This window comes from Danio rerio, chromosome 5 (assembly GCF_052040795.2).
Source record: "Danio rerio strain M-AB ecotype USA chromosome 5, GRCz13ab, whole genome shotgun sequence".
NCBI classification, from domain to species: domain Eukaryota; kingdom Metazoa; phylum Chordata; class Actinopteri; order Cypriniformes; family Danionidae; genus Danio; species Danio rerio.
In genome coordinates, this window is record NC_141025.1 from 22,389,571 (window position 1) to 22,416,287 (window position 26,717).

General features: G+C 35.8%; 1 protein-coding gene across 6 annotated transcripts in view; it reads right to left on the reverse strand.

Moving 5' to 3' along the window:
- Positions 1-26,717, reverse strand: part of tenm1 (teneurin transmembrane protein 1) — a 542,406-nt gene that overhangs the window by 42,501 nt on the left and 473,188 nt on the right. For 3 of the 6 annotated variants that reach the window (XM_087253395.1, XM_087253397.1, XM_087253394.1), the window contains 6 exons: positions 25,951-26,218; positions 21,411-21,554; positions 18,797-19,046; positions 17,443-17,463; positions 12,248-12,480; positions 228-382 (listed from right to left, as the gene is read on the reverse strand). In XM_087253395.1, coding sequence (XP_087109521.1) covers positions 228-382; positions 12,248-12,480; positions 17,443-17,463; positions 18,797-19,046; positions 21,411-21,554; positions 25,951-26,218 — 1,071 coding nt within the window. Of the gene's footprint in view, positions 1-227; positions 383-12,247; positions 12,481-17,255; positions 17,391-17,442; positions 17,464-18,796; positions 19,047-21,410; positions 21,555-25,950; positions 26,219-26,717 lie in introns of those variants that run through there. The other 3 variants (XM_087253398.1, XM_087253396.1, XM_087253399.1) reach the window with 2 other exon arrangements.

Here is a 26,717-nt window from a genome sequence, read left to right on the forward strand (position 1 = left end):
CACTCGTGAGCTGGCTCTTTATACCCAGGGACCGGCTGATTAAAAATAATTGCAAAAATATCAAAGAAAAATGAAGGTAGTTCTGAGAAAAGGTCAAGCAACATTTGCTTGCTGAAGCCACATTTTGTTTCTAACGCAACAACATTCATGCATTCTGTGTGGTTTATTCGAAGCCACCGTGTCTAGATTTGTTAGTATATATGTGTGATAGTGTGTATTTTCTTCACCTGGCTGATGTCCATTCGAGAGTCGCAGCTGATCGGCTGAGAAGATGTGAGTCCGTTTGATCCAATGATGGTTGTTATCACTCCCTTGTCATCAATCTTACGGATTGTTGATCCATCAACAAAGTAAATAAATCCGTGCTTGTCCACTGCGATACCTGCAGGACAACAGGACACACACACACACAGGCACAGTCATTTCTCTCCATCTCTTTCAGTTTTAATGTGCTTTATTGGCGTAACAAATAATGCAGCATTTGCATTGCCAATGCATTTGCAGCTAAACGGCAGATGATGAGGAACGGTGCAATGAAGAAAGACCAGTTTGACTGTCTCAGGCAGTATATTCCTCTGTGTGTGATCACTCTGTTCTCAGAATCTTAAATGTATGCAAATTATCTTATGTATGCAGATTTATGCGAAATGACATCAGATATGCAAAAAAATAATAAAAAAAATCGGTATTTCTTTTCACTGTTCATCCAATTTCTCTCTTTCATTTGTCTTGTTCTATTCGAATGCTTGCAAATCACCTTGAGGTGTGCAAGGCAACTCGCTTTTACATTTAAATCATGCCGTGCGCAAATGTGCATTGTTACAGTTTAATTAAAACTGATCTTTAGCACAAATACACCTCCAGGCCACTAACATCAGGAAACAATCGCTGGCCTCATTGCTGTCAAAGACTTCATTGCTCTTTATTGTTATTGTTTCTTTTGAGATGTCTGTTCCACAGGTCTTTAATAGCACAGAGTTTATAAGGTGCAAACTGTGCTTTGAATAGAATATTGGGCTACTGTTGTTCAGTATGCACCATATACTACCACATAATCATTACTATCATTTCACTTCGACAGTTTGCTTTACATCTCATCGCACTATAAAATCAGCAAGTAAGTAGTTGTCATGGAAATTTGCAGTTGTGGTCCAATTTTTGCATCTGGCAACATTAATTGATCACACTTTACAATATGTTAACATTAGTTAATGAATTTACCTTCATGAACTAATAAGGAACCATACTTGTACAGCATTTATTAATCATTTACTAGTGCATTATTAAAGGGCAACCCTTTTTCAAGATTTAAAATAAGACTTTTGTGTCTCCAGAATGTGTTTGTAAAGTTTCAGGTCAAAATAACCATTTAGATTAATACCCCATCAGATTATTTAATATGCCTTTTTAAATCTGAGAAGTTTGAGATGTTAGAACTTTGTAGCTGTTTTTGTTGAGACCTGTATGTGTAGCCTTCACAAAGATAAACAGCACAGTGACAGACAAGAATGAAGTAGATCTCCTTTACTACAGTAAGAACTTTCCCAACTGTTTTTGATATATTTGCTGAGGACTTAATTCAAGCCTTTCTGCAATGATAAGTGTCACACAATGTCGTAATAAAGTTCACGCACTCTCACACGTTTAGCTTTGCACTGTTTTTTGCATGGCAAATGGGACAGGATATATGTTAATATACACTGCTGTATGGACATCAGTTAGACATGTTAATACATGAGAGACTTATTGTCTTTAAATCACTCCAACATGTGGACACACCATACATACACACAGTTCTGTCCAAACAGCTTACAAAAGTTGATTTTCATCATAGGTGCCTTTTAAAATTAAAATTCTAACTTGTTAGGCCCTGTTTACACTAACACTACATGTTTAGCTTTAAAATGGCGTTTTAGAATGAAAACGATCCACGTCCACTCTAGTGTTTTACCCAGCATTTCTGAAGAACTCTCCGTCTATACCACACTACTGAAATTGCACATGACGTGACCACACACACACACACTCTGGCATGAGCTCTACCTAGATCAGAGCTGTGCTCATCGGGCTGTTCATCGGTGATCTACCATTGGATCCAATCTCACTATATTTGTTAAATGTAACTGAACTGTGTAGAGGGGAAACAGTGGCGCAGTAGGTAGTGGTGTCACCTCACAGCAAGAAGGTCACTGGGTCGAACCTTGGCTCATTTGGCGTTTCTGTGTGGAGTTTGCATGTTCTCCCTGCGTTCGCGTGGGTTTCCTCCGGGTGCTCCGGTTTCCCCCACAGTCCAAAGACATGCGGTAAAGGTGAATTGGGTAGGCTAAATTGTCTGTAGTGTGTGTGTGTGAATAAGTGTGTGGATGTTTCTCAGAGATGGGCTGGAAGGGCATCCACTGCGTAAAAACTTGCTATATAAGTTGGAAGTTCATTCCACTGTGGCGACCCCGGATTAATAAAGGGATTAAGCCGACAAGAAAATGAATGAATGAATGAACTGTAAAGGCTACATAATATTGAGGGAAAAGCCCCAATCAGATAGGTGAATGTCTGCAGCCCCGCCTCCATTTTCGATATCTCCGTTTTTCCCCATCTACACTGAGACGGAGCAGCAGTGTTTTAGAATGAAAACGCCCTCTTCAGCGCTTCCAATACACTCCGTTTTTGGCACTCAAACACTGCGGCGTAGTGTGGACGGATGGTGTAATTATAGCAAATTGTATGCGTTTTAAAACGAAAACATTAGTATTAGCATTACCATTAGTATTTATGCATTGTGGGTTAACAAGAACTAACAATGAACAACTTAATTACCATTAAATAACATTAAAAAAGATAAATAAATACTGTATTAATACGTGTTGCTCATTGTTTATGTTCATAAATACGATACATTAAATAACACAACCTTGTTGTAAAGTGTTAACAATTGAATAATGAGATGAGAGCTATGATAATTGTAAATCTATAGATTGCTACACACCAACTAAATATTTATCAAATTATATACATAAAAATATATCTTAAAAATGCAAAATCAGAGCATGGACAAATACAACAAATATTTCGAAGAAGTTAACAGCAAAACTAATGATTTAACAAGATACTAAAAGAAAACTCAAAATTGAAGTAATTTTATATTAAATATCCTAAATATTAATATATAAATGGTGTCATTTCAGTTGTAAAAAATGATTTTAAGACATATTGTCTGTTTTGTTTGTGTATATTTTGTGGAGATCTCGATAAATCTATATAAAAAGTCTCACCAACCTTGTTGACGGTACCTTTAGCTAAATTATCTGACTGGAAATTGAATTTCAAGTCGAATGCATTGCATTCTGGGATACAGTAATCTGTGCAGTGTCTTCTAATGTTCTAGCACTCGTTTAGTCAAATGCAGTAGGTCATCTGGGTATTCCATGCATACAGAACATGCCATACATACCATTTACCGTCGCAGCAGTAGAGTATGCAGTATGCTATTTGGAACACCTCCACACAAATAAGCAGGTTATGAATTTTTTTTTTTGCTGCATGTCGCTTACTGATATTTTTGTCCTCCAGAGGGATTTCACTCTGAAGTGGGAACGTGCTTATATAACCATCTCTCTCTCTCACACACACACACATCAGAGTTTGTTATGGCAAATAGCACTGTGTGTGTTTGTGTGTGTATTAGCAGCTTTCCGTTCCCTTCTCTAATTTGCTCTCTTTATTCTCGCTCTCTCCCTCTAATGAGAATCATAGAGATAAGCAGACATATTGGTCTGTTCTCTTGTTGATTTACTCTGGGAGCCATCGAGCCTCTCTCTTTCTCTCTCTCTCACACACACACTCACATACGTCAAAACACTCATGCATGCGTGCAGTCCAAAATATTTAAATGTTTTATGTGGATTCAGGTTCTACTAAGAGGATCCACATATTTTTGGAGACATTATACGACAAGCATCTGCCCACATACTGCATCTCAAGCGAGCGCCAGTGAAGTGACAGTTCACACATATCAGTATGGATAAGGGTAACATCACCTTCTCCATATGGATAAACTGCCTATAATAGCTGACATACAGCAGTACTTCACCAGTTGCACCGCCTGTTTCCTTCCCAGCCCACACTGTAAAAAAAACTGAATATGTGCAGTTGTTTCCTCAGGGAGCTTATTTCTGCCTGTCATGACCCTTCAAATGACTACAACTAATGCAGTCAGGGTGGCTCGATCATAATAAATCAGATTTTGGAGCAAACAACATATACATTTTTTTTGTAAAATCTAAAACTCTACTAAAAATGTAAACAAAAGCTGTATACTTATAAATAATCATAAATAATCGCTCTTGTTTTACAAAATTGGCAGTCAATAAATCAGATTTTGTACAATATAAATATGATAAATACCAACCATTTGGAGTGTCTCTACGAGACAAGATACGAGATTGGGTTCACGAGAACGAGATGAGATTTTTACACTATTTTAAGGAAATCCTTAATCCTTAATCCTTAACTATATCCTATTTTTTTGATGACACAGTTATCATCTTCAAATGTGACTTGTATCCGATTGTCTGCATTTACACTGCACACAGCAAAAGACCAGGAACACGCAATGACCAGGAAAAAAAGACTGAAAGCTGATAATAAAAAAGTGCTCTTTTCTCCATTCCTGTGTTTGTTCTGTTCGCATGGTTTCATTTTTTTTTTAATTTCTTTTTAATAAAAGTTGTTTTGTTATTGTTTATGAGAGAAAAGTTCTCATTTTGCCGTCTTTTAGCTAGTTTTGCCAGTAGCTATTTTAATGTCATGTTCATGGTGTAATTTATACATGTGATGTTAGCAATAGTTCTATATTAGTTTATATTGCGAGGCGGATTTTGCAATGTAAGGGTATAGATCTCGTGACACCCCAAATAACCATGTCTATTTCTGCTTGGATGAATAATTTCCAACTGTCAAAAACTATATGGTTTATACATCTTCATTTTGGATTTTTCATTTATATATGATTATGACTAAGATGTTACAGTACACCCCTCACTGATCTCTATTTTAAATGAATATTTTCTGAAAGAGGGGTGGCACGGTGGCTTAGTGGTTAGCACTGTCGCCTCATAGCAAGAAGGTCACTGGTTTGTGTCCCGGCTGTGCCAGTTGAAATTTCTGTGTGGAGTTTGCATGTTCTCCCAGTGTTGGCGTGGGTTTCCTCCGGGTGCTCTGGTTTCTCCCACAGTCCAAAGACATTCACTATGAACTGAATAAGTTAAATTGGCCGTGGTGCATGTGTCTGAATGTGAGAGTGTATGGGTGTTTCCCAGTACTAAGTTGCAACATATACGTAAAGTATATGACGAAACATTTGGCGGTTCATTCCATTGTAGGGACCCCAGATTTTGGATAAAATTTTGAGTTGGATGCTTTACAATAATATATTTGTGTATGTATATTAGATTAGCCATTACCAAATGCAAAAGCAGAGCTAATCTAACAAAAAACAAACAAAAACAACTTAAGCTCACAATCAAAAAAGGTACAACCAAATTAATATGTTGGGGGAAAATATTAGATAAAGCTTTAATAATCAGGAAAAATCAAGGGTAAAATTTGTTTGTATTTTTTTGCTGTGATTTTAAAGTTAGTGTTAGTATTTTTTTAGTTGATGTTGCAATAACTCAGACGGTTCATTCCTCTGTGGCCACCCCTGATTCATAAAGGGACTAAGCCAAAAAGAAAATGAAAGAGTGAACTAATGAATGCAATAACTCGTTTGGATTTAAATTTATTATCTTTCTATTCCTAAACATATTAGCTGACTAAACTTTAATAAAACCGTTTTGTTTAAATGCAAGTATTGGATATATTCACTGAGAGCTACTAATTTTCCTTTAACTTAGTACCTTTGTTCATAAGGGGTTGCCACAGAGGACTGAACCACCACCAACCACAACCAGTAAAAAATGTGAAATGTTATTGCACTATAAAATAACAGTTTAAAAGTAGTTTATAATTTAATTTAATAATTTATTCTAGTAATTTTAAAGATGCATTTTCAGCTTCTTTACTCCAGTCACATGATCCTTCAGAAATCACTAAATATTATTATTATTATTATTATTATCATTATCATTATTATTATTATTAGTAGTAGTAGTATTCATTCATTTATTTTCTTTTCAGCTTAGTCCCTTTATTAATCTGGGTTCGCCACAGCGGAAAGAACCGTCAACTTATCCAGCACGTTTTTACTCAGCGGATGCCCTGCCAGCTGCAACCCATCTCTGGGAAACATCCACACACACTCATTCATACACACACGCATACACTACAGACAATTTAGCCTACCCAATTCACCTGTACCACATGTCTTTGGACTGTGGGGAAACCGGAGCGAACGCAGGGAGAACATGCAAACTCCACACAAAAACGCCAACTGAGCCGAGTCGAGGTTCGAACCAGCGACCTTCTTGCTGTAAGGTGACTTCACTACCTATTGCGTCACTGCGTCGCCATTATTATTATTATTATTAATATTATTATTATTATTAATGGTAATAGTAATAAAAGCAATAATGACTGGAGTAATAATTTCATTTAAAACTATATTCAATAAGTATTAAAAATATGTAATAAATAAGTATTTAACAATTTAATAATTAAAAAAGTTAAAATATGAAAATATTTGAAATTAAAATAATTTTTTTAAACAAATCATGAAAAAAAAAACGACCCCAAAGTTTTGACCGGAAGTGTATCTATACTCGTTTAGACTTTTCCCCTCACTCTGCATTATTGTTTTACTGTTTAAATCGAGTTGCTAATCAATTAATAAGCCTCTAATATAATATGCAACGGCAGACTGCCATTATGTAATCTGATCTGTATCATTTTTGCTGAGAAATAACAGTGGAAACATTCAATAGCTTTTTATTTTCCATGGCCAAGACTTTGATGTATGTGCCAAAGCAGAAACCGACTTTCAAAAGTGAATCTGTTCTGAGAAAAGTAAAAAGCTTTTACCCCAGACTCCTTGACTTCTGTTGACGATCCTGAAATGGCATCGTTTTATTTATTTACTTGTTATTTATTTTAATCTCCCGTTTATTCATGTTTGTGCCTTTAAATGCTGAGCACAGGTCAGCAAATAAATACAGATCATGTTGTGTTGTAAACCAGATACAAAAACACACACTACCCTTGTTGCTGAAATTCTATCTGCCTCAATAAGCCTGTTTACAAATGCATCTTGTTATGGGTGCTAATTACGAGGCATATTACCCACTTAATGAGCATAACGAGCTTAATTATTTATTCTGCCTTTAGAGGGGGTTTGCCTCCCTCTGCCCTTCAAAGGGTCTTGAAGACACACAGAGACCCCCAGGTTCAGAAAAATCACTTTCGAGCTCGTCTTCTGAAATGCTAAATGTTGCTTAGACTCCAAATGATCAGAGGAGCAGCTAATCGTCACACACATTTATTCAAATTTAAAAGCAGAGCACATTAATTTAGACTTCAGGATCTCCTCTTTGAGCCTGCTGGACTCGGGGCTGAATAGAGCATGTCTAGCTGCTATTTCTTTCTGTATTTCTCTTAAACCCCACGGCTGGCATCAGACCAGACTGTGAGCACCCAATCCTGCAGGGAGCTGTGAATTAATGTGCCCTTTTCTCCTTCTATCTCTCTCCATCCTGAATCCGGGATTTCAGTGAATCAGAGTGTTGCACACACGGTCTGAGCCTGTAGAGCACATACGCACATGCACAAACATACAGTGCGGACACATACTGTACGGCAGAGTCCCAGAGGAATTGCTCAGCGGTTACTCCATCAGGATACTTAATGGAGTATCCTACTTAAGGGAGTACAATGGCTTCTCGGCTCATTTTTCTTAAAATGCTTTAATCATTGGATGACTAATTAAACCAAAAAAGGAAAGAAGATAAACATATTGTTAAATGTACCAATTTTTAAATGAAACAAGAATTATTTGTATATATACAGTCAAAAATTATTTTTTAAAATAATTTTTTTAAGTCTGTAATACTTAATACATAAAGACTATATGAATTTGATGAGAAATACAGAATAACTGTACGATATTATTACAGTTTATAAAAATTTTTCTCCGTTAACACTTTATATTAACTACACACTATGAATCTTTTTTCAAGCATTAACTAATTCAGTATCTGTTAAGCATTAACTCTACATTAACAGATGTTAAGCAGTTTATAACCGCAGCTACAAATGCTCTATTCTTGACTCATAAGCACACTTATAACATGCTTAATAATTGTGATTTCATGCTTTATTAATATTTTTTATTACTAAGCATGAAAAGGGTGACACTTTATAATAACTATACACTATGATTAATTTATTAAACATTAGCAGCTAGTGAATTCATTATTTGTTAAGCATTCAGACTACATCAATAAATGTTAGTAAGCAGTTTATAACTGCAGCTATAAATGCTGTTCTACTTATGACCACATTCATAATGAGCTTAATAAATGTACTTTCATACTTTGTGACTGGTTAATTTTTCAGTACTAAATTAAGTATTGCATTATTTACAAATTATATGTATTTAATATTAGTTGGAGGTTTTTAAAATCATTCAGAATAAGTTATTAATGATTAATAAACTATTGAAATTAACATTTATATATCTGATTATTCAGGCACTTAGTAATTATTATTATTATAACATTTATTTTACCAGGAAAGACACATTGAGATTAAAAATCTCTTTTACAAGAGCGTCCTGGCCAAGATTAGGCAGTGTACATGTCACATAAACAGACAACAAACAAAAAACAATTAACAGTTAACATGAATCACACTGACAAATTATTCAAAACATCTACAAACCTGTGTTTCAACTTCTAAATCTTTTATGGTCTTTTACATGCTTGGCATCAAATGAAGAATAATCTTTGCAATCTTATATAAAGTCAAATTACTGTGAAGTTTAAACATTGCTGAATAACAGGAGTGTCAAAATATGAGATAGAATTGGATAAAACAACAAGAATATAATAATTTACCATATAATAAGATGCAATGTTAAAACTGTACAGTAATTTTATTTTAGTTAAGATTGCAAAGATAATTTTTTCCTTTAGTGGTTTAATTTGTGTATCTTCAAATAAAGACAAAAATAATAATGTAGTTTATGTTCTTTTTTCCTGTTTAGAATTTAACTGAGCCTTTAAATGTCATTTATAAGGGATTTATAAAGCCTAAACAGTCCTCAATTTAGATTAGGTCACACAACTGCATTAAGTTGAGTTAATAAAGCATTTACTATCATACAAATTAATCATTACTACATGCCTTAATAATAAGAGTTATAAATGTTGATTTCAATTGTTTATTGATGATTTAATAACTCATTCTGAATGACCTTAAACACCAACTATGCTTAAATAACTGGTTTGCAAATAATGCAATACTTAATTTAGTAATGAAAAATAAATCATTAACAAAGTATAAAAGTACAATTATTAAGCACATTATAAATGTATGTTTAAGTCAAGAATGGAGCATTTGTAGCTGCAGTTATAAACTGCTTACTAACATCTGTAATGTAGAGTTAATGCTAACAGATAATGAATTCACTATTTGCTAATGCTTCATAAATGGTTCATAGTGTGTATTATAAAGTGTTACCCTGGTTTTTAAAGATTACTCAGTAAATGATTTATAAACTATTCAAATTAACATTTATATATCTTATTATTCATGCATATACTAAAAGTTAATTTGTAGGTTAATAAATGCTTTATTAACTTGACGTCATCCAGTTTTGTTACCTAAAGTGAGGACTATTTATAAATCCCTTGTAAATCCCATTATGAATTTCTAAATCCATTATAAATGACAATTAAAGGCTTGGTTATATTCTAAACAGGAAAAAAGAAAATAAATGACTTTATTTATTTCTATTCATTCTATTCACAAACGAAATCCTCAAATGAAAAATAAATATTTTCAATATTATCTCAAATAAAATTACTGTACAGTTTAAACATTGCATCCTATTATATTGTTAAACTTTTATACTGTTGTTGTTTTATCCAATTTCATGTTGTATTTTGACACTGGTTATTCAGCAATGTTTAAACTTCACAGTAATTTAACTTTTTAGATAAGATTGCAAAGATGTATGATTAATTTGATGCTGAGCCTTTAAGTGTCATTTATTGGGGATTTATAAAGCATAAATAGTCCTCACTTTAGGTCACAAAACTGGATGAAGTTGAATTTATAAAGCATTTGTTAACATACAAATTAGCTAGGAGTATAAGCCTGAAAAATAATATATACCTGTTAATTTGAATAGTTTATTAATCATTTACTAACTCATTCTGAATGATATTAAAAACAAAAACTACTCTTAAATACAAATGGTTTGTAAATAACGCGATACTTAATTTAGTCATGAAAAATTATCCAGTAACATAGTATGAAAGTATAATTATTAAGCACATTTCAAATGTATATATACACACACTTTATATTTTTAGGATACACTGATGAATAGTTAGGGTTAGGTTTGCTTTTTACAGTAAATAAACCAAATTGAACCTAATTATATACAGTATGACTAATATCTTTAAAAAAATATGCAAATTAATAATAACTATTTTGAGATTTTTTAAATGAATTAAAAATTTTATTGCTGTGATGAGCTGAAACATTTTATATCAGGTTGAAATTGTGAGTATTAGTATTCATGGTGTATGAATTTTTTTTTCTTTCAAATATTGTTTTAAGAAACTCTAATCCTTAATCCTTCTCCAGTAAATCACAAAATGGGAAGGCTTCGGACCTTCAGATATTTTTGTAAACCATAAGGGCCTTGGATTCACTAAAGCAGAGCAAAACTGCTTTAGGTTGATGCTCGGACAAAACTTGACATTTGAGCAACAAATACAGCAGGTGGTAAAACCAGTCTAACAATGCTCGAAAATCATTATTTACAGATGCTGAAAGCAACCAACCTGCCAGTACATTTTCTTGTAATGTTCAGTCAAATCTCTTGAAAATAAAACCTTCTTTTCAAAACAAACTGTATTTTTTATTTTTTTTATAAGATCCCGATTTGATTTTTTTGTATCTTTTTGGCTTGTTTACCGGCTCCCTGCATGAAGCTCTGGGCATTCGGTAGTTGAAGCTAGCCGAAGACTATCCATTTTTACTGCACTAAAGAGATCATAGTCACGGAAGATGCTGCCGTGCTGCAGAGATCAATACTGCATCACTCTGAGTTTCTATGTGTATAAAGAGATATTGATTATAAAAACATTCTGTATATTGAGATTAATTGAATCAACAGCGAGCCAAAGTCAAGTCACACAGCACCGTGCAGAACTGTCAAGCCTCGTATTTAAGTGACACATATCAGCGATACGGGTCAGTTTAGCCAAATTAAACACAAGAAAAGATGGTCATGCAGAATTGGTAATGCTTTGGTTGCAGTCTATTTGCGCGGACCCCCTCATGGCCTGAGAACACAGAAGGTCGGATTGCAGTTATTGAAGCTCTCAGCATTTCGGTCAGAGCCTGTTACAGATAATAGACTTCAGTAAAAAACACTTTAACAAAGGCAGAATCGGGTATTTCGCCCCGAGACGCACTACGGAAGGCTTTTATCCATCAGTTTGCCTGATAAAAATGCATATGGATCGCTGGAGTGAGTGTAAAAAGGCTTAAATCAGTTTTAAAAATGATTTAGAGTTTGATCTGAAACGCAGCTCTTTGCCGAGCAGTCCGAAATCAAAGTGCGCACGCACACACATATAACATTCCTGCTCCGGTATTCTTTATGAATTCTATCCTCAGGGGTTTACAAGTAAGTGGAGGCTTTTAACTGCGACAGTTGAGTGAGTGAGTTACTGTGTGTATGTGTGAGAGAGAGAGAGTGAGAGAGAGAGAGAGTGCACAATGAGGCTTGAAGGATAAGAGAACATATGTGCCTGTAAGCCACGCCCCCGTCTGTCCGTCAGCCTGACTGACGGCTTTAAAGAGACAGTGGCAGTGATGGATAGGCGGGACTAATAGCTGCTCCGCCTGATTTAGCAAAAAGGGAAGGCATCTTTCATTTATCTTACTTTTTCCACTTCTCTCGCAGAAATATGCAGCTATTTTTCTCAGTGTGCCTACAATAACCACTCCGCCTCGCTCGCTCGCTCTTTCTTTTTGACTCGAGGAACACAGAGTGTGTGTGTGTGCACTGTGTTCTCACCCCTGGGGTTGCTGAGTGCCGCTTCAGTGGCCTTGCCTCCATCACCGCACTGGTTGGGGTGGAAGGGTGTGCACTGCTCCCCGCTGCCAGCCACCACCTCCACATTCCTGCTGAGATCTTTGGGTTCAGTCAGAGTCTTCAGGCGGTACAGCTTCCCGCTGCTGGTGTCCGACAAGTAGAGCGACTCCCGCACGGGATCCATAGACAAGTAGTACTTATGAGCCGGACTGGAGCTGGAGGAAGAGAATTTTAACTAGGGTTTATGACAAAGAAGGGCCACACACACATATTGGCACTGTACTTATGCTGAAACTATTTTATAAAGTCGAAATCCATACTGAAAAACAAGCACATACAGACTCACAGAGTAAAAAAAAAACACCCTCCAGGTCTCAGTGCCTTGCAGAAATTTCAATCATTCTGAACCTGAGCCCCGATCAAAACTTCCAGCCCCTCCAGCGCGTCGGACCCCTGCTAGTCTATAATCTTCCCTTCCTTTCCTTCCATCCGGTTCAGCCCTAAAAGCAAATCCACCTGCTGCCTCTTTCTCATCTGTTCCTAAGGCGAAATGAAAGGAAGGGTATATAAAAAAAGCCCTGGATTTTCTTAAAAAGAGATACATTGTCCTCCACAAAATTTGATGAGGTCTTTTTTGTCTTTTGACAACAATAATATGTTTTTCAGATTGCGCTCTCCTCGTCAAAGCTAACCACGTCCTCCGGCACATCACCTGTGGAGTCTGAGTTTGGTGCTTGAAGATTACGAGGCATTCTGCTGCTCTGACATTTAAGCAAGTTGATTCACTCTTTTGGCTTTAAGGACAGCAGAGTGCTTAGAGTTGTGTAGAGGCCATGAGGTCAGAGTAGAGGGCGGCAGATGCTGTTGCTCAACCACCTGCAACACTTGGGAATGAACAGACAGATAAAGTACATACTTGCTGTACTTTTAGTCATTTTAGAAAAAAAATTCCAGTAGTTTTTAAAGTTTACAAAGTAAGTTTTTTGTTATAATATGAAAGGATTTCTGTTGCTCAACCAATAGTAACATGAAGGCAGTGGGTTAAGTTTTGACCAGTTTCTTTTAAAGCCCAGTTTGTGGCTTTGATAAAACGTCTTAACATAAATACTTTAAAGAAAATACTTTGTTTATATATGGAATTTACATTTACAGTCAAAATTATTAGCCCTCCTGTCAATTTTTTTTTCAAATATTTTCCAAATGATGCTTAACAAAGCAAGGATTTTTTTACAGTATTTCCTGTAATATTTATTTTTTCTGGAGAAATTTTTTTAATTTTAGAATTTCAGCTAGAATAAAAACTGTTTTTAATTTTTTAACTGTTAACTGTTTTAACTATTTTAAGAACTGTGCCTGATGATCTCCTCAGCCTTCCTGGAAAGATCTATGGCAGGGTACTGGTGAGGAGGATTCGGTTGGTTAAACCTAGTATCCAGAAGGAACAATGCAGTTTTCGTCCAGGCCATGGTACACTGGACCAGCTCTTTACCCTCACCAGGGTGCTCAAGGGTTCATGGGAGTATGCTCAACCAGATCACATGTGTTTTGTGGACCTTAAGAAGGCATTAGACCGTGTCCCTTGTGGCATTCTGTGGAGGGCGTTGTGAGAGAATGGGGTCAGAGGCGTTCTGTTAAGAGTTGTCTCATTCCTCTATGAACAGAGTAGGAGGCTGGTTTGCATTGCCGGCAGTAAGTCAAACTTGTTTCCAGTGCATGTTGGACTCCGGCAGGGCTGCCCTTTGTCACCAATTCTGTTCATAATTTTTTCAGACAGAGTTTCAAAGAGCAGCCTTGCGCTGGAGGGGGTCCGGTTTGGGGACCACAGGATTTTATCTCTGTTTTTCGCAGATGATGTTGTTCTGTTGACCTCATCGAACCTGGACCTTTAGCATGCACTGGGTGGTTTGTTGCCAAGTGTGACACGACTGGGATGAGAATCAACACCTACAAGTCCGAGGCCATGGTGCTCCACCGGAAAAAGGTGGCTTGCCATCTCCAGGTTGGAAGAAAGTCCTTACCCCAGGTGGAGGAGTTCAAGTATCTTGGGGTTTTTCACAAGTGAGGGAAGGATGGAACATGAGATTAACAGGTGAATCGGTGCAGCGGCAGCAGTAATGCGGTCGATGTACCGGTCTGTTGTGGTAAAGAGGGAGCTGAGCCGAAAGGCAAAGCTTTCGATTTACCGGTCAATCTACGTTTCTACTCTCACCTATGGTCATGAGCTATGGGTCATTACCGAAAGGACAAGATCTCGGATACACGCGGCCGAAATGAGTTTCTTTCGCAGGATTGCAGGGTGCACCCTTATAGAAAGGGTGAGGAGCTCTGTCACCCGAGAGGAGTTCGGAGTAGAGCCACTGCTCCTCCACATCAAGAGAAGTGAACTGAGGTGGCTCGGGCATCTGTTTTAGATGCCTCCACGACGCCTACCTAGAGAGGTGTTCCAGGCATGTCCTATCGTGAGGAGGCCTCGGGGAAGACCCAGGACACGCTGCAGAGACTATGTATCTTGGCTGTGCTGGGAACGCCATAGGATCCCCTGCAGGAGCTGGAGGAAATGTCTTGGGAGAGGGAAGTTCTCGCTTAAGATTGCTGCCTCTGTGACCCGGCCCGGAAAAGTGTTTGAAAATGAATGAATGAATAAATATTTTAAGGTCGAAATTATTAGCCCCCTTAAGCAATATTTTTTTTTTGATTGTCTACAGAACAAACCACTTTAATGCAATGACTTGTCTAATTATCCTAACTTGCCTAATTAATCTAGTAAATGTCAGGGGTAAGATGAAGGAGAAGGCATTGAAGATGAATCCAAAGTATTTTGATGAACTCTGGGAGTCCTACAAGAATGCTTTCTTTGCCATTCCAGATGACTATATTAATAAGTTATTTGATTTATTGCAGAGATGTATTGATACACCCGTTCAAGCTCATGGGGCTCATACACAATATTAATTATTTTTCCACTACACCATGACTTTATATTCTGTACTGTACATTATTTCTGTTAAGTGACAAGACTTTTGTCTTAACACAGTCAGATCCTACTGTCCTAATAAATAATTAAAAATCAATACATGATCAAGTTTTATTTAGGTAAAATAATTGTAATCTAGAGGCCTTTGCCTTTCATATAAGCCACTTCCGATACTAAATGATCAATTAGAATCAAACTAATATTTGTTGTTGCTAAAACATGGATAGGCGACAAGACTTTTGTCAGGTAGTGTATATCAAGTTGCGGCTGTGTAAAAGCTGTGTAAAAACATGCTGGATGGGTTGGCGGTTCATTCTGCTGTCGTGACATCAGATTAATTCAATTCAATTCAATTCAGCTTTATTTGTATAGCGCTTTTACAATGTAGATTGTGTCAAAGCAGCTTCACATAAATGGTCATAGTAACTGGAACAGTGTGGTTCAGTAACTGGAACAGTGTGGTTCAGGTTTTAGTGTTTAAGTTCAGTTCAGTTCAGTTTAGCTCAGTTCAGTGTGATTTAATCATTACTGAGAGTTCAAACACTGAAGAGCCAATTCATCGATGCGTAGCTCTACCAATCCTGAACCATGCGAGGCAGTGGCGACAGCGGAGAGGGAAAAAAACTTCACCTGATGGGAGTGAAGAAAAAAAACCTTGAGAGAACCAGACTCAATTAAGATTAATAAAGGAACTAAGCCGAAAAGAAAATGAATGAATGAACGAGTGTATATCAACCCTTAGTTAGTCAATTTCAATGAAAAATGTCACACAAATGTAAATAGCTACTCCATATAGCCATAAATTAAATTCACATCAGTATTGGAAAGGTAAGAGACATTAAAGGTTTAAAGCTGCTTTTGTTATAATGAAAGTAAAGTTTTCATAGCTCAACCTCTTGCAATATAAATGTCACAGATTCTCTTTCATGAGAACAAGTGCACACATTTAATGCACAGTTAAATTAAGAGGACCTTTCATGTAAATAGTTACTTCACAAAGCTAATAACCGAATTTAGATCAGTGCTGAATTGGAAAGTGAGATTCATTTTTATCAGAGCTGTTTTTGTTAAAAAAAAAAAAAGGCTAAAAGTCGCCCGCTCAAACCGTCTGTGTTTACTGACAGATTGATGAAATTGAAAATGTTAATACCTTAAGGCTCTTTTGAGTCTTTGCGAGGTGAAATCAGACTTTGGGTTTGATCAGAAGCGCTATCTCCAAAAGACGGCTGAAGGTAGGATTTCCCCCTTGCTGTGGGATGTAATACTGTGTGCAAACACACACGCAAACGCAAAGATAAAGGATTACAGTGCGCTTGTCAGTGTTAGTCTGTGGGCCAGAGGTCTATCCCGCACTCTAACTCCCTCTCTGCGGGGGGCGCCGTTTCTAAATTCACATGAAACGAGGGAGATCTAGACGATAAGCGGCAGACTGTGGTGTGACGCTGCCAGCGGTTTGCTAAGAAAAGCTGTTAGTGTTCAATCCATCGACCAGAAAAACGCCTCAGATGGATTCCTGACCGCACGCTGAAGATTACAAGCAACAGTAGTCACTATGTGGCTTCATAACACAAACAGCCACACCAAAACACATCCACTGATGCACAAATACACTGACACATAAACAATACACAGATGGATGCACGATTACAGACATAGACACATCAAGATACCATGCATTGCCACTTAAAAGTTAAATGATAACACATGGTCAACAAAAACAAGATGACTAATTGAAAGGTAAACAAATCAAATGAATGAATGAATACATAAATAAGTAATGAAACAAAGGAGGAGGCAATCAAGCCAACACAGAAATAAAATTGCTTTGGGCTTACTTTTATTTTTATTTTTTTTATTTATTGTTATTCTGTGTAGGAACATTTCTGTTTAGAGCTGTAAGATGTTATGACATTGATGGGGAATGCAGCAATTTACTAAACGTGTTAATTAATTTAAAGCATTTTGTTTTTCCAGGAGCAAAGACCCAATACTAAGCCTTTCATTTTGTTCACTTACTATCTGAGCTGTTGTCTCTAATTCTGTTGTTTTGCATTTGAGACTCGAATCACTTAACTTCTAGTTCCTCCGAGGTTGATTCATTAATGAATGGAGATTCAAAATAAAAATAATGAATTCAAGCACAGGTGCAGTGTATAAATGACTGAAGACTATGAGATGACGTCAGTTCTGAAAAGAGACATACCTGTGTCTAATGTCACGATTTCTGGACGGGTAACATGAAAAAAAAAAGTTGACAATTAAAATTGAAGTCAACAATAATAACAGATATTGCTCACTGAAAATTATGATTTTCACAATGAAATATTTAGAAGCTATTAAAAGTGGATACTGGAATATAATGAGATAAATATAAATAAGTATTCAACATGTCACAATTTTTCTCAGAAAACATATTTGTTGACTTTGTTGACAGTTGACTTGAAATTTTTTACCAGATGTTGATAACAACCAAAGAAATTTATATATGCAAAGAAAACTATATTAATTGGTTTACAAATTAGGTTATGTTTAATAAAATAGAATGACACAGAAAAATTATTAAACACATGAAGAAAGGAAAGGCAGTGAAAGGCCACACAGCAGCTTAAATCTCTCAGTAGTTCTTCCGCAACATAGTAGTTCTGCCCTTCGTCATTGTAAATTGAGATTTGCTGCTTCAGTACAACATCTACATTATCAGGAAGAGGAAACCAGAGTGGACATTTCAGAAGAACATTGATCTAAAACACAGCCAAGGAAACTGCTTTCGGAGAAAGAAAATCAAGCTGTAGAATGGCCTTGCCAATCACCTGACTTGAATCCAATAGAGAATACAAAATAATGATCAGATTTGATAGACAAGACCCAAAGAACTATCAGGATTTAAAACTCTGTTAAAGATTGTGAAGAAAAAACACACCTGAGCAATGCATGTGACTTCATTCCCCACATGAGAGACGCCAAAAAATCACCAAAAAAAAGACTTTGATAGTATTTAATACATTCCAGTTGTTCACTACTACATTATCCTTGTGTCATTCCATCATTATTACACATAACAATACAGATTGTATTGTTTTGTTTTATTCTTATGTTTGTATTGTTTGGGTTTTTACCAAAATGTGGTTTAATGTCAACAGTTTCTTTACAGATATTTTTCCCAGAAAAAAACAACATAATGAGTTGAATACTTTTCCCCTCACGGTATATATTTTCAATAATGATCATTTTGCAGGTTATTTGACACAGCATTCAATTAAGTTCTTTATGTATTTTAATATTTTGTAGCAGGAAGATTTTCATTATTAAAAAATAATTAAATAAAAATCACTTAAAAAAGATTAGGAGATAATACAAAAATAATATAAAAAATAAACACAAAGGTAAATAAAAAAACACAAAATGACAACTAGTAAAATAGTGAGATTTTCATACATTATTAGAACAAAACAACTAGTTTAGAACAATAAAGTGTATATTCAGCTGTTACTTACAGTATCAAATATCAAATCAAGCTTGTTGAAAAGTGATTGAGGTGCAAATAGAGGATGGCAGACCTGAGCTCCAGGATGCTGATGGCGAATCCATTCGGCAAAATCCTGCGGATGTAGTTAAAATCACCTACATACACACTTCCATCCGAACCGCAGGCCAGAGCGATGGGGGCAAACAGTTTCTGCTCCACCGCTGGGCCGTTGCAGTTTGGACAGGGGATTGCGCGAACCACCCCAGTCCCCATCACTGTGGAGATGACCAGGGGCTGCTGGGAAATAAAGACATTCTCTCCATTACCTTTATGAAGGATACCTGCAGAAAAAAGAAACACATAATATTAGATTGAAGCCTTTCTATATCAATGATGAAATGTGATGGTGCTAAAAGACCCTGTAGAAACAAACTAAAGAAAAAAAAAATGATATAAAGGGCCATCGAGGGAGCTTTCAGGAACTAACAAAACATATTGATCGAGAAGATGTTAGATGTATGTTGAGCATCTTCTCTTTTTTTTGCGAGCACTGCCCTCTTGCTATCTGAAGGTCAGGGGTTAAGATATGTTTTTTATAAACCATTTTTCTACATTTAGATAGGCTTTTATTTACACTCCAACCTAAAACTAAGAAGTTCCATCCAAACAGATAAAATAAAATATGCTTTATATGCTTTAAAGCATATAAAATTATGATCATCTAAAATATTGATTAATGAAATTAATGTACATTAAAATGCAAACTTTACAACTGTGCAACAGTGTTCATTTCATTGCAATTTACTGCTATTTTGGGAAATTAATTATTATTAACATAAACATTTGTTTCTGAAATGACTCAAATGAGACTACAAATAAAAAAAAATCAGTTTAAATGACAAAAACTAATGATTATTTGTAGACATTTTCATTAGAATTTGGGTAAATGTAAACAGTTAGAGGTATACTCGACCGCAGTAACATCTCATTTAGTCTTAAACAGCCTAAGTAGTCCAATAATCCTGCTTTTATTGTAATCAAACAACAAAAGAAAAACGAAAATCATAATTGCTTTTGACTGAACCGCTTTAGTACAGATGTCTTAATGCGAATAATTATATGTAATGATGAATTTCATATGTACTGTAGGTTGGCGTAAAGAATGGATTTTATGGATGTGTTCTTCTTTATGACAAGTTGTAATTCAATGTCATTTGTCATCACTGATAAATCTATTTGTTTTGCATGCACCAACCTTAATTTCATGTTAAAAGGTATTTTCTCCAGCAGTATATCACTTTAGACTTTTTAGACAAATAATTAATGAATTACAAACATGTTGGGATGAACTAAACATGAATGAACTAAACATGTTAGGATTGTCAGCTAAATATACTGTATATTGAGACAACTATAATCTTATGATATTTAGTCTTCTGAAACTATTAAAACTAAAATAAATAAATAAATGAATTAATACATGAAGGTGACGCAGTGGCGCAGTAGGTAGTTTGACAAATAAATGAACAATGATAACAAAGTGTGGTAAAAAACTGAGTGACATTAAAACAAATATAAATTTGCATATTATAAATAATACTGCAAATAACAATAACATTATACAAATGCAAAATGTCATGAATAAACTGAAAAAGCCTCTCGAGATGAGGCATGGAGGTAGTGGTTTTTCTATTTATGTAGAAATGTTTAATTTCTGTAACAATTTAATTCCTTTTTTCATATGTAAAGATATTTGTGTATTGCTGTACATTCTGTGTGTATTCAGCACTGTGTAAGCGTTTGGACCAGCATAGAAGCATAACTAACATGCTAAATAACTTCAGACCTGCTTTTAGATGGTCAATGACAGCCTTAACATATCTCTATTTTAGACCAGCTTGCCCATCAGTTCACAAAATGGTGCAAATAAATTTGCTATTTAAACAATGTGGTGCAAGACGTGAAAATTGGTGTTGTGCTGGTCTGAAAATAGCAAAAAATCGCTTTGGGTCCTGTGATAGGGCCCTGCGTTTGTGTTGTCATTTTCACCATGGTCAACATTGTTGCCATAATAACATTTATTAGTAATAAAAGATCAAAGGTTTGTGTGTTTCAATTCAGAAGCAATTATTGTGAAAAGCATGTCTGAGATTAAATATTTGATGGGGAAAACCCATGGCAAATACTACTTGTTAATATTTATAATAAATATATATATATATACATATATAACTGCATATCATTTCTAATTTAAAGCTATTAATATAGCTATATACGCTATAAACATAAGTTATTTGGTAATGCCAGCAAAAAATATATATATGTATATTTTGAATACTTTAAATCCTAAAAAATACAATTGTATCATTTCATTTAAAAATAATCTAAAATAGTAAATATTTTTACTATTTTTAAAGAGTCAAATTTTTAAAAAGTCCAAAATCTCAAAACTGACAAGCTGGTAAAAAAAGTGCTTTTGGCTGCAGTGTCTTGTCTCTCACACACAGGCATGCATGCACAGACACACACACACACAAATCTTGCACAGAATTCTCCCGTGGTAAAGAATATCCACATTTTAAAAGGTAAAGTACATAAACTAATGCTTCTGAAAAGTCTGTTTTAATTCAAGTTCACAGTGCCAAAAGTGTCCATGAAACAGCCATGCACATGAGTGTGTACGTGTGTGTGTGATAATCCCTCACCACTCTCCAGATTGAGGACGTGGTGGTGGTTTAGAGTCCATCCGCCCAGGTTTGATGGCATCAGCTCAAAGCCCTGCAGCTGAGCAACTCTCTTCTCCCAGAGCACAACGTCCAGACAGGATTCATACTCGTATCCAACAGAGACTGTCATCAATTCACACACATACACACAAACACAAACGTAAGTGCCAAACTCGGAGCCCATTAAATATCACCATCATCATCAAAATCCGAGAGACAAACCAACAACCTCATCAGAAAAAAAGACTAATTTACATACTCTCACACAATTCCAATGGCAATTCTTCATTTTAAAGCGAAACAGCAGGATTTTAATGCATAAATTACCCAGTAAAAGCAATAATTACTGTTATTTTTCAAGATTAATTAGACTGGTGTGAGCTAATGTTTACAATGTTGATGTTATTTATCATTTAAAAAGTATTTGCCTAACAAAAATATGAATATCTTACTCAACATAAACATGTTGTGTCACAAGCTAAGCGAGCAACGAGTGGCGACCAGTGTACAGTATGTGAAGAAATGATATTTGCTTCAGTTGCAGTTGTGTTGCCATGGTGTTTTGGGGAACTTAATTAGACAGGTGCTTCAAAATAGCAAAGCTTGTGCTGGAGCCAACATAAGCAAAGTTAAGGGTTGGAATAATTATTAACCAATAATTACATATATATATATTCGCCTATTTGCAGGCCAGGGATTCTAAGTCATGAGGATTTTAACTTAACGACTTTCTCCCTTTTTAATAATACGTTACTTTCAAACTGCTACAAAGCACTACATTAGAAATTCAACGACATATTAGCATATTGTAATCATTTAGGACTAAATAATCTCTATTTGCAGGATGAAATAAATAAATAAATCAGCTGTTACATTTCACACATTTGTTTATTATGACTACGCAATGTTTTCTCCTAATTCTTTCTAATTGCTACTTGAAAACAGGAGTTAATTTCTCCCATAATAGCCAGTAATTACTAATTTTTAGCCATTATTCGTAAGGTGCATAAGTGCGCTGAAAAACAGAACGCTATTTTCAATAAGCAAAAGATGATGGATTCAGACTCTCGGCAGCGTCTGATTGCTGTCATTGTGATGGATCTCGAAATAATAGAGAGGGAGAGAGTGGGAAAAGAGGGGCTACGATCACACAACAGCAGCATACAGTTGTCAGTCTTGTTTGGAGCACTAAATACGGTTCTGTTAAAAGACAATTTAGACACTGACAACCGTATTCAAGTGAGCTTCTTGCATTTTTCAAGGGGTCAGGACTACTTTTGAGAGCAAGTTGGACTGATATGTGCTGCTTGAATTGAACCGCACTCGACAACTATTTGTCTGTCACATCACTGGATATATCCAGGACATAAGAGTGTGCTTTGTGGGTTATTTTCTTGCTGTCAATCACTAATATTAGCTTGCTGTCAATCTCAGCTTATGAAAAATGTCAGAAAAAAGAGGTATTGTAAGGTAGAATACAGTTGTCAATCCTGTTAAGGGTCTTACACGCAGTTGTTCATACCAACGGTTGTTCAATTATGAAAGAGACTAATCAGTTGCGCCTCTTACATCTTATTAGGTAGCTATAATCCAGTAGCTTAATCTTTACACAACTCTGTTTGACATTTAATTTGATGTGTGATGGTTACAATACCATACAAATGCTCACAGAGGTTGCATTGATTAAATCAGACACACAGGAAAATACAATATAGTGAAGTGTTATTACAATTTCAAATAACTCTTTTATATATTCATATATTTTAGAAAGCTGTTCATTCTTGTAATGTCTACAACACCATATAAATGTTTACAAAGGCTGCATTGATTAAATCACATTGAGGCTTGTTCAAATGACTTATTTAAAATGAGATGAAACAACAAATCCTGAGAGTTTTTTTTTTTTTGGGGAAAACTTAATAGTTTTATGTTTAATCCACTTAATCATTAATAGTTAACTTAATTGATTTGTGTTGGGACAACATGAATGAATTGGATGGAACCCTGCATTTTTTACAGTGCAGGAAGATGCAACATTGGGAAATATTACAATTTCAAATAACTATATTAAAATATTTTAAAATGTGGGCTTGACATTAACACCCGCCAAATGCGGGTAGATTTCAGCTGTGACGGTTTAGACAGTCACTCCCACTAGCCACTTTGGCTGGTTAAAGAAACATTTTCAATTGTAGTTTTCTTAAAAAGCAGAGTTCAACAATAAGGATTGCCCAATGAGGGGCCAGCGAGAGCAATGACAGTAATAACTAAAGCAAAAGAAAGGATAATCACGTGCACGGTGAGAAACAGGCGATCCTGATGCACTGACAAAAGGCTTCAATGTCAAGGCTACTTTCAGGTGACGTGATGCGTGCAAGTGCTTGAAAGTTTCAATAAGAAACTGTTCCTTGCGTGAAGCATCCTTGCCTGGAAATGTAACTGGGCTGATTGGTTCTCTTTTTAATAGACCCACAGTCCTGCTGCTCTCAAGAGCTTGAAATTTTTTAAAGGTCTCTTTGTAAGTTGCAGGTTGCTTTCACTTTAACCTTTTACACGATCCTCCTTTCATTACTGCACATAGGATGGTTTTCACCTGCTTTTTTTCCACTTACAGTTATTTTGGGCTAAGAATTTATTATTATTATTATTATTTTGGTGTGGCTAGAGAAAAATTTGGTAAATCCTTATTGCTGAGCCCTGAAAATTCATGTAAAAAAAAAACTAATATCAATGTGACACTATGAAACCACAACCCATTTGCTTTTGGACATTGAGCAAGATCATGCACAACACAAAAAAGTGAAATGAATGAGGAGGCATGTGGACATAACAGAAAATCTGAATCAAGTCATTTTAGCATGCCAAAGTCAAATTTTATGCATTATTCATTCATTAATTTTCTTTCCGGCTTAGTCCCTTTATTAATCTGGGGTCACAACAGCAGAATGAACCGCCAACTTATCCATCATATGTATGTCTTTGGACTGTGCTGGAAACCGGAGCACCCGGAGGAAACCCACATGAACACAGGAAGAACACGCAAACTCTACACAGAAATGGCCAACTGGCCCAGCCGAGGCTCAAACTAGTGACCTTCTTGCTGTGAGGCCACAATGCTAACCACCGAGCCACCCCATTTTTAAAAACATTAAGGTTTTTGTGAAAGTGTAATAATATTTTGCAATATAGCATTTTCCTATATTGCAACACAAACCGATTAAGTGGATTAAACATAAAACAATTAAGCTCTAAAAAACTCTCAAGATTTGTTGTTTCAGCTCATTTTAAATAAGTAAATTGAAAAAGAAGCAAAATTATTTTGAATTTAAAATGCTTGATTTAATATATAAAATGTATTTTTCCAACAACAAAATTGTGGCTAGTGAAAATAAAAAGTGGCTAGTGATGTTGGGAAACTACAAGCCACAGTGGCTGGTGATCAAAAATCTAATGTCAAGTACTGTTTAGAATGTAGGTAATTCTTGTAATGCTACAACACAAATGTTTAAAAATGCTGTATTAATTAAATCAAGCATTTTAAATTCAAATACTTTTGCTGCTTTTTCAAATGACTTATTTATAATAAGCTGAAACAACAAATCTTGAGAGTTTTTTTTTAAGGACAACTTAATTATTTTATGTTCAATCCACTTACAGTAATTGTTAACAGCTAATTTAATTGATTTTTGTGGCAATATGGGAAAAAGCTATATTGTGAAAAATTATTACAATTTCAAAAAAACTGTAATATTTTCATAAATGGGGTGTCACGGTGGCTCAGTGGTTAGTACTGCCACTTCACAGCAAGAAGGACGCTGTGCATGTTCTCCTCGTATTGGTGTGGGTTTCCTTCTGTTGCTATGGTTTCCCCCACAGGCCAAAAACATGTGCTATAGGTGAATTGAATGAACTAAATTGGCCGTAGTGTATGTGTGTAAATGAGTTTGTAAAGATGTTTCCCAGTACTGGGTTGCAGCTGGAAGGACATCCGCTGTGTAAAACATATGCAGGATAAGTTGGCGGTTTATTCAGCTGTGGCGACCCCTGATGAATAAAGGGAGTAAGCTGAAGGAAAATGAATGAATGACCGAATGAATGATTTTCATATATTTTAAAATGTATTTTTTTCCTGTAATGGCAACTGAGAATTATAAGCAGCTATTACTGCAGTCTTCAATATCATATGATACCTAAAATGCTTTTTTAGGTTCTAAAGAGTGATTTCTATAATAATAAGAATTATTATTATTATTATCAATGTTAATAATAAAATCCATTTTCCTGCATATTCTTTGAGAAATATAAAGTTCAAAAGAGCTGTGAAAGCTTTTGTGCCACTGCAAATGTCTTTACCTGTCAAATTTCCCGATCAAATGAACATGTCCTTGCTGAATAAAAGTGTTTAATTTAAAAACAGACTTTTTTACCCTGGACTTTTAAATGGTGGACTACAGAACTGAACAAAGGCTTATCTTCCAATAAAAAAAGTCAGCTTTCACACGAACACAGAGACCCTCACCGTGTGCCTGCACCAGCCCCGTGACCTGCTGTCCATAGATGTCCGTTTTATTCCAGGAGAAAACATATATGAGGTTTGGAGCTGCAGGAAATGATTTGAGAAGCTGCCGACCCTGGACAGCCACAGACAGGTGGACTTTGGCCAAGCCCAGCGGGAGGGTGGAGTGGGTCAGAACCACCCTCAGGAGAGAGCGATAGCCTGGAGCTCTGGAGGAGAGGTAGCTTAACTTTAGTACTGTAGCAGGAATCACCACCTCCTCCTGAACCGCCTACAGAGAAAGAGAGACAGACGGAGATGTGCAGACACAAAGAAAAGGATAAATTAGACAGAGGGAGGGTGAGAGTGAGAGAAATTAATTGTATTTCTATTTACTGCGTGCACTTTCCATACAGAACAAAAACCAGAGCCAATGACTGTAATGCTGCCAAATAAATGTCCCATAAACACAGGTTGTGGTTCTTACAGCCTACAGATACACACACAAACACAAACACACACACACACACACGTGAGGTTTGTTCCAGCAGGGTGTGAGCTGCCTACTACAGTATCTTCCAACACAGCATCTTAACTGAAAGGAAATCTCCTGAGGATTGATTTGAAACGCTCTGCATGAACAGAAGGGCTGCGCAAATAAATAAAAAGTCCCCTGATTTCCTATGATACTGCAATTGGTATTATTGAAATTAGGAATAAAAATACTTGTTCTGTGTGGGCGACAAAATAATTATATTTTTTCTGAGGGCATCACATCTAAATTTAGCTGA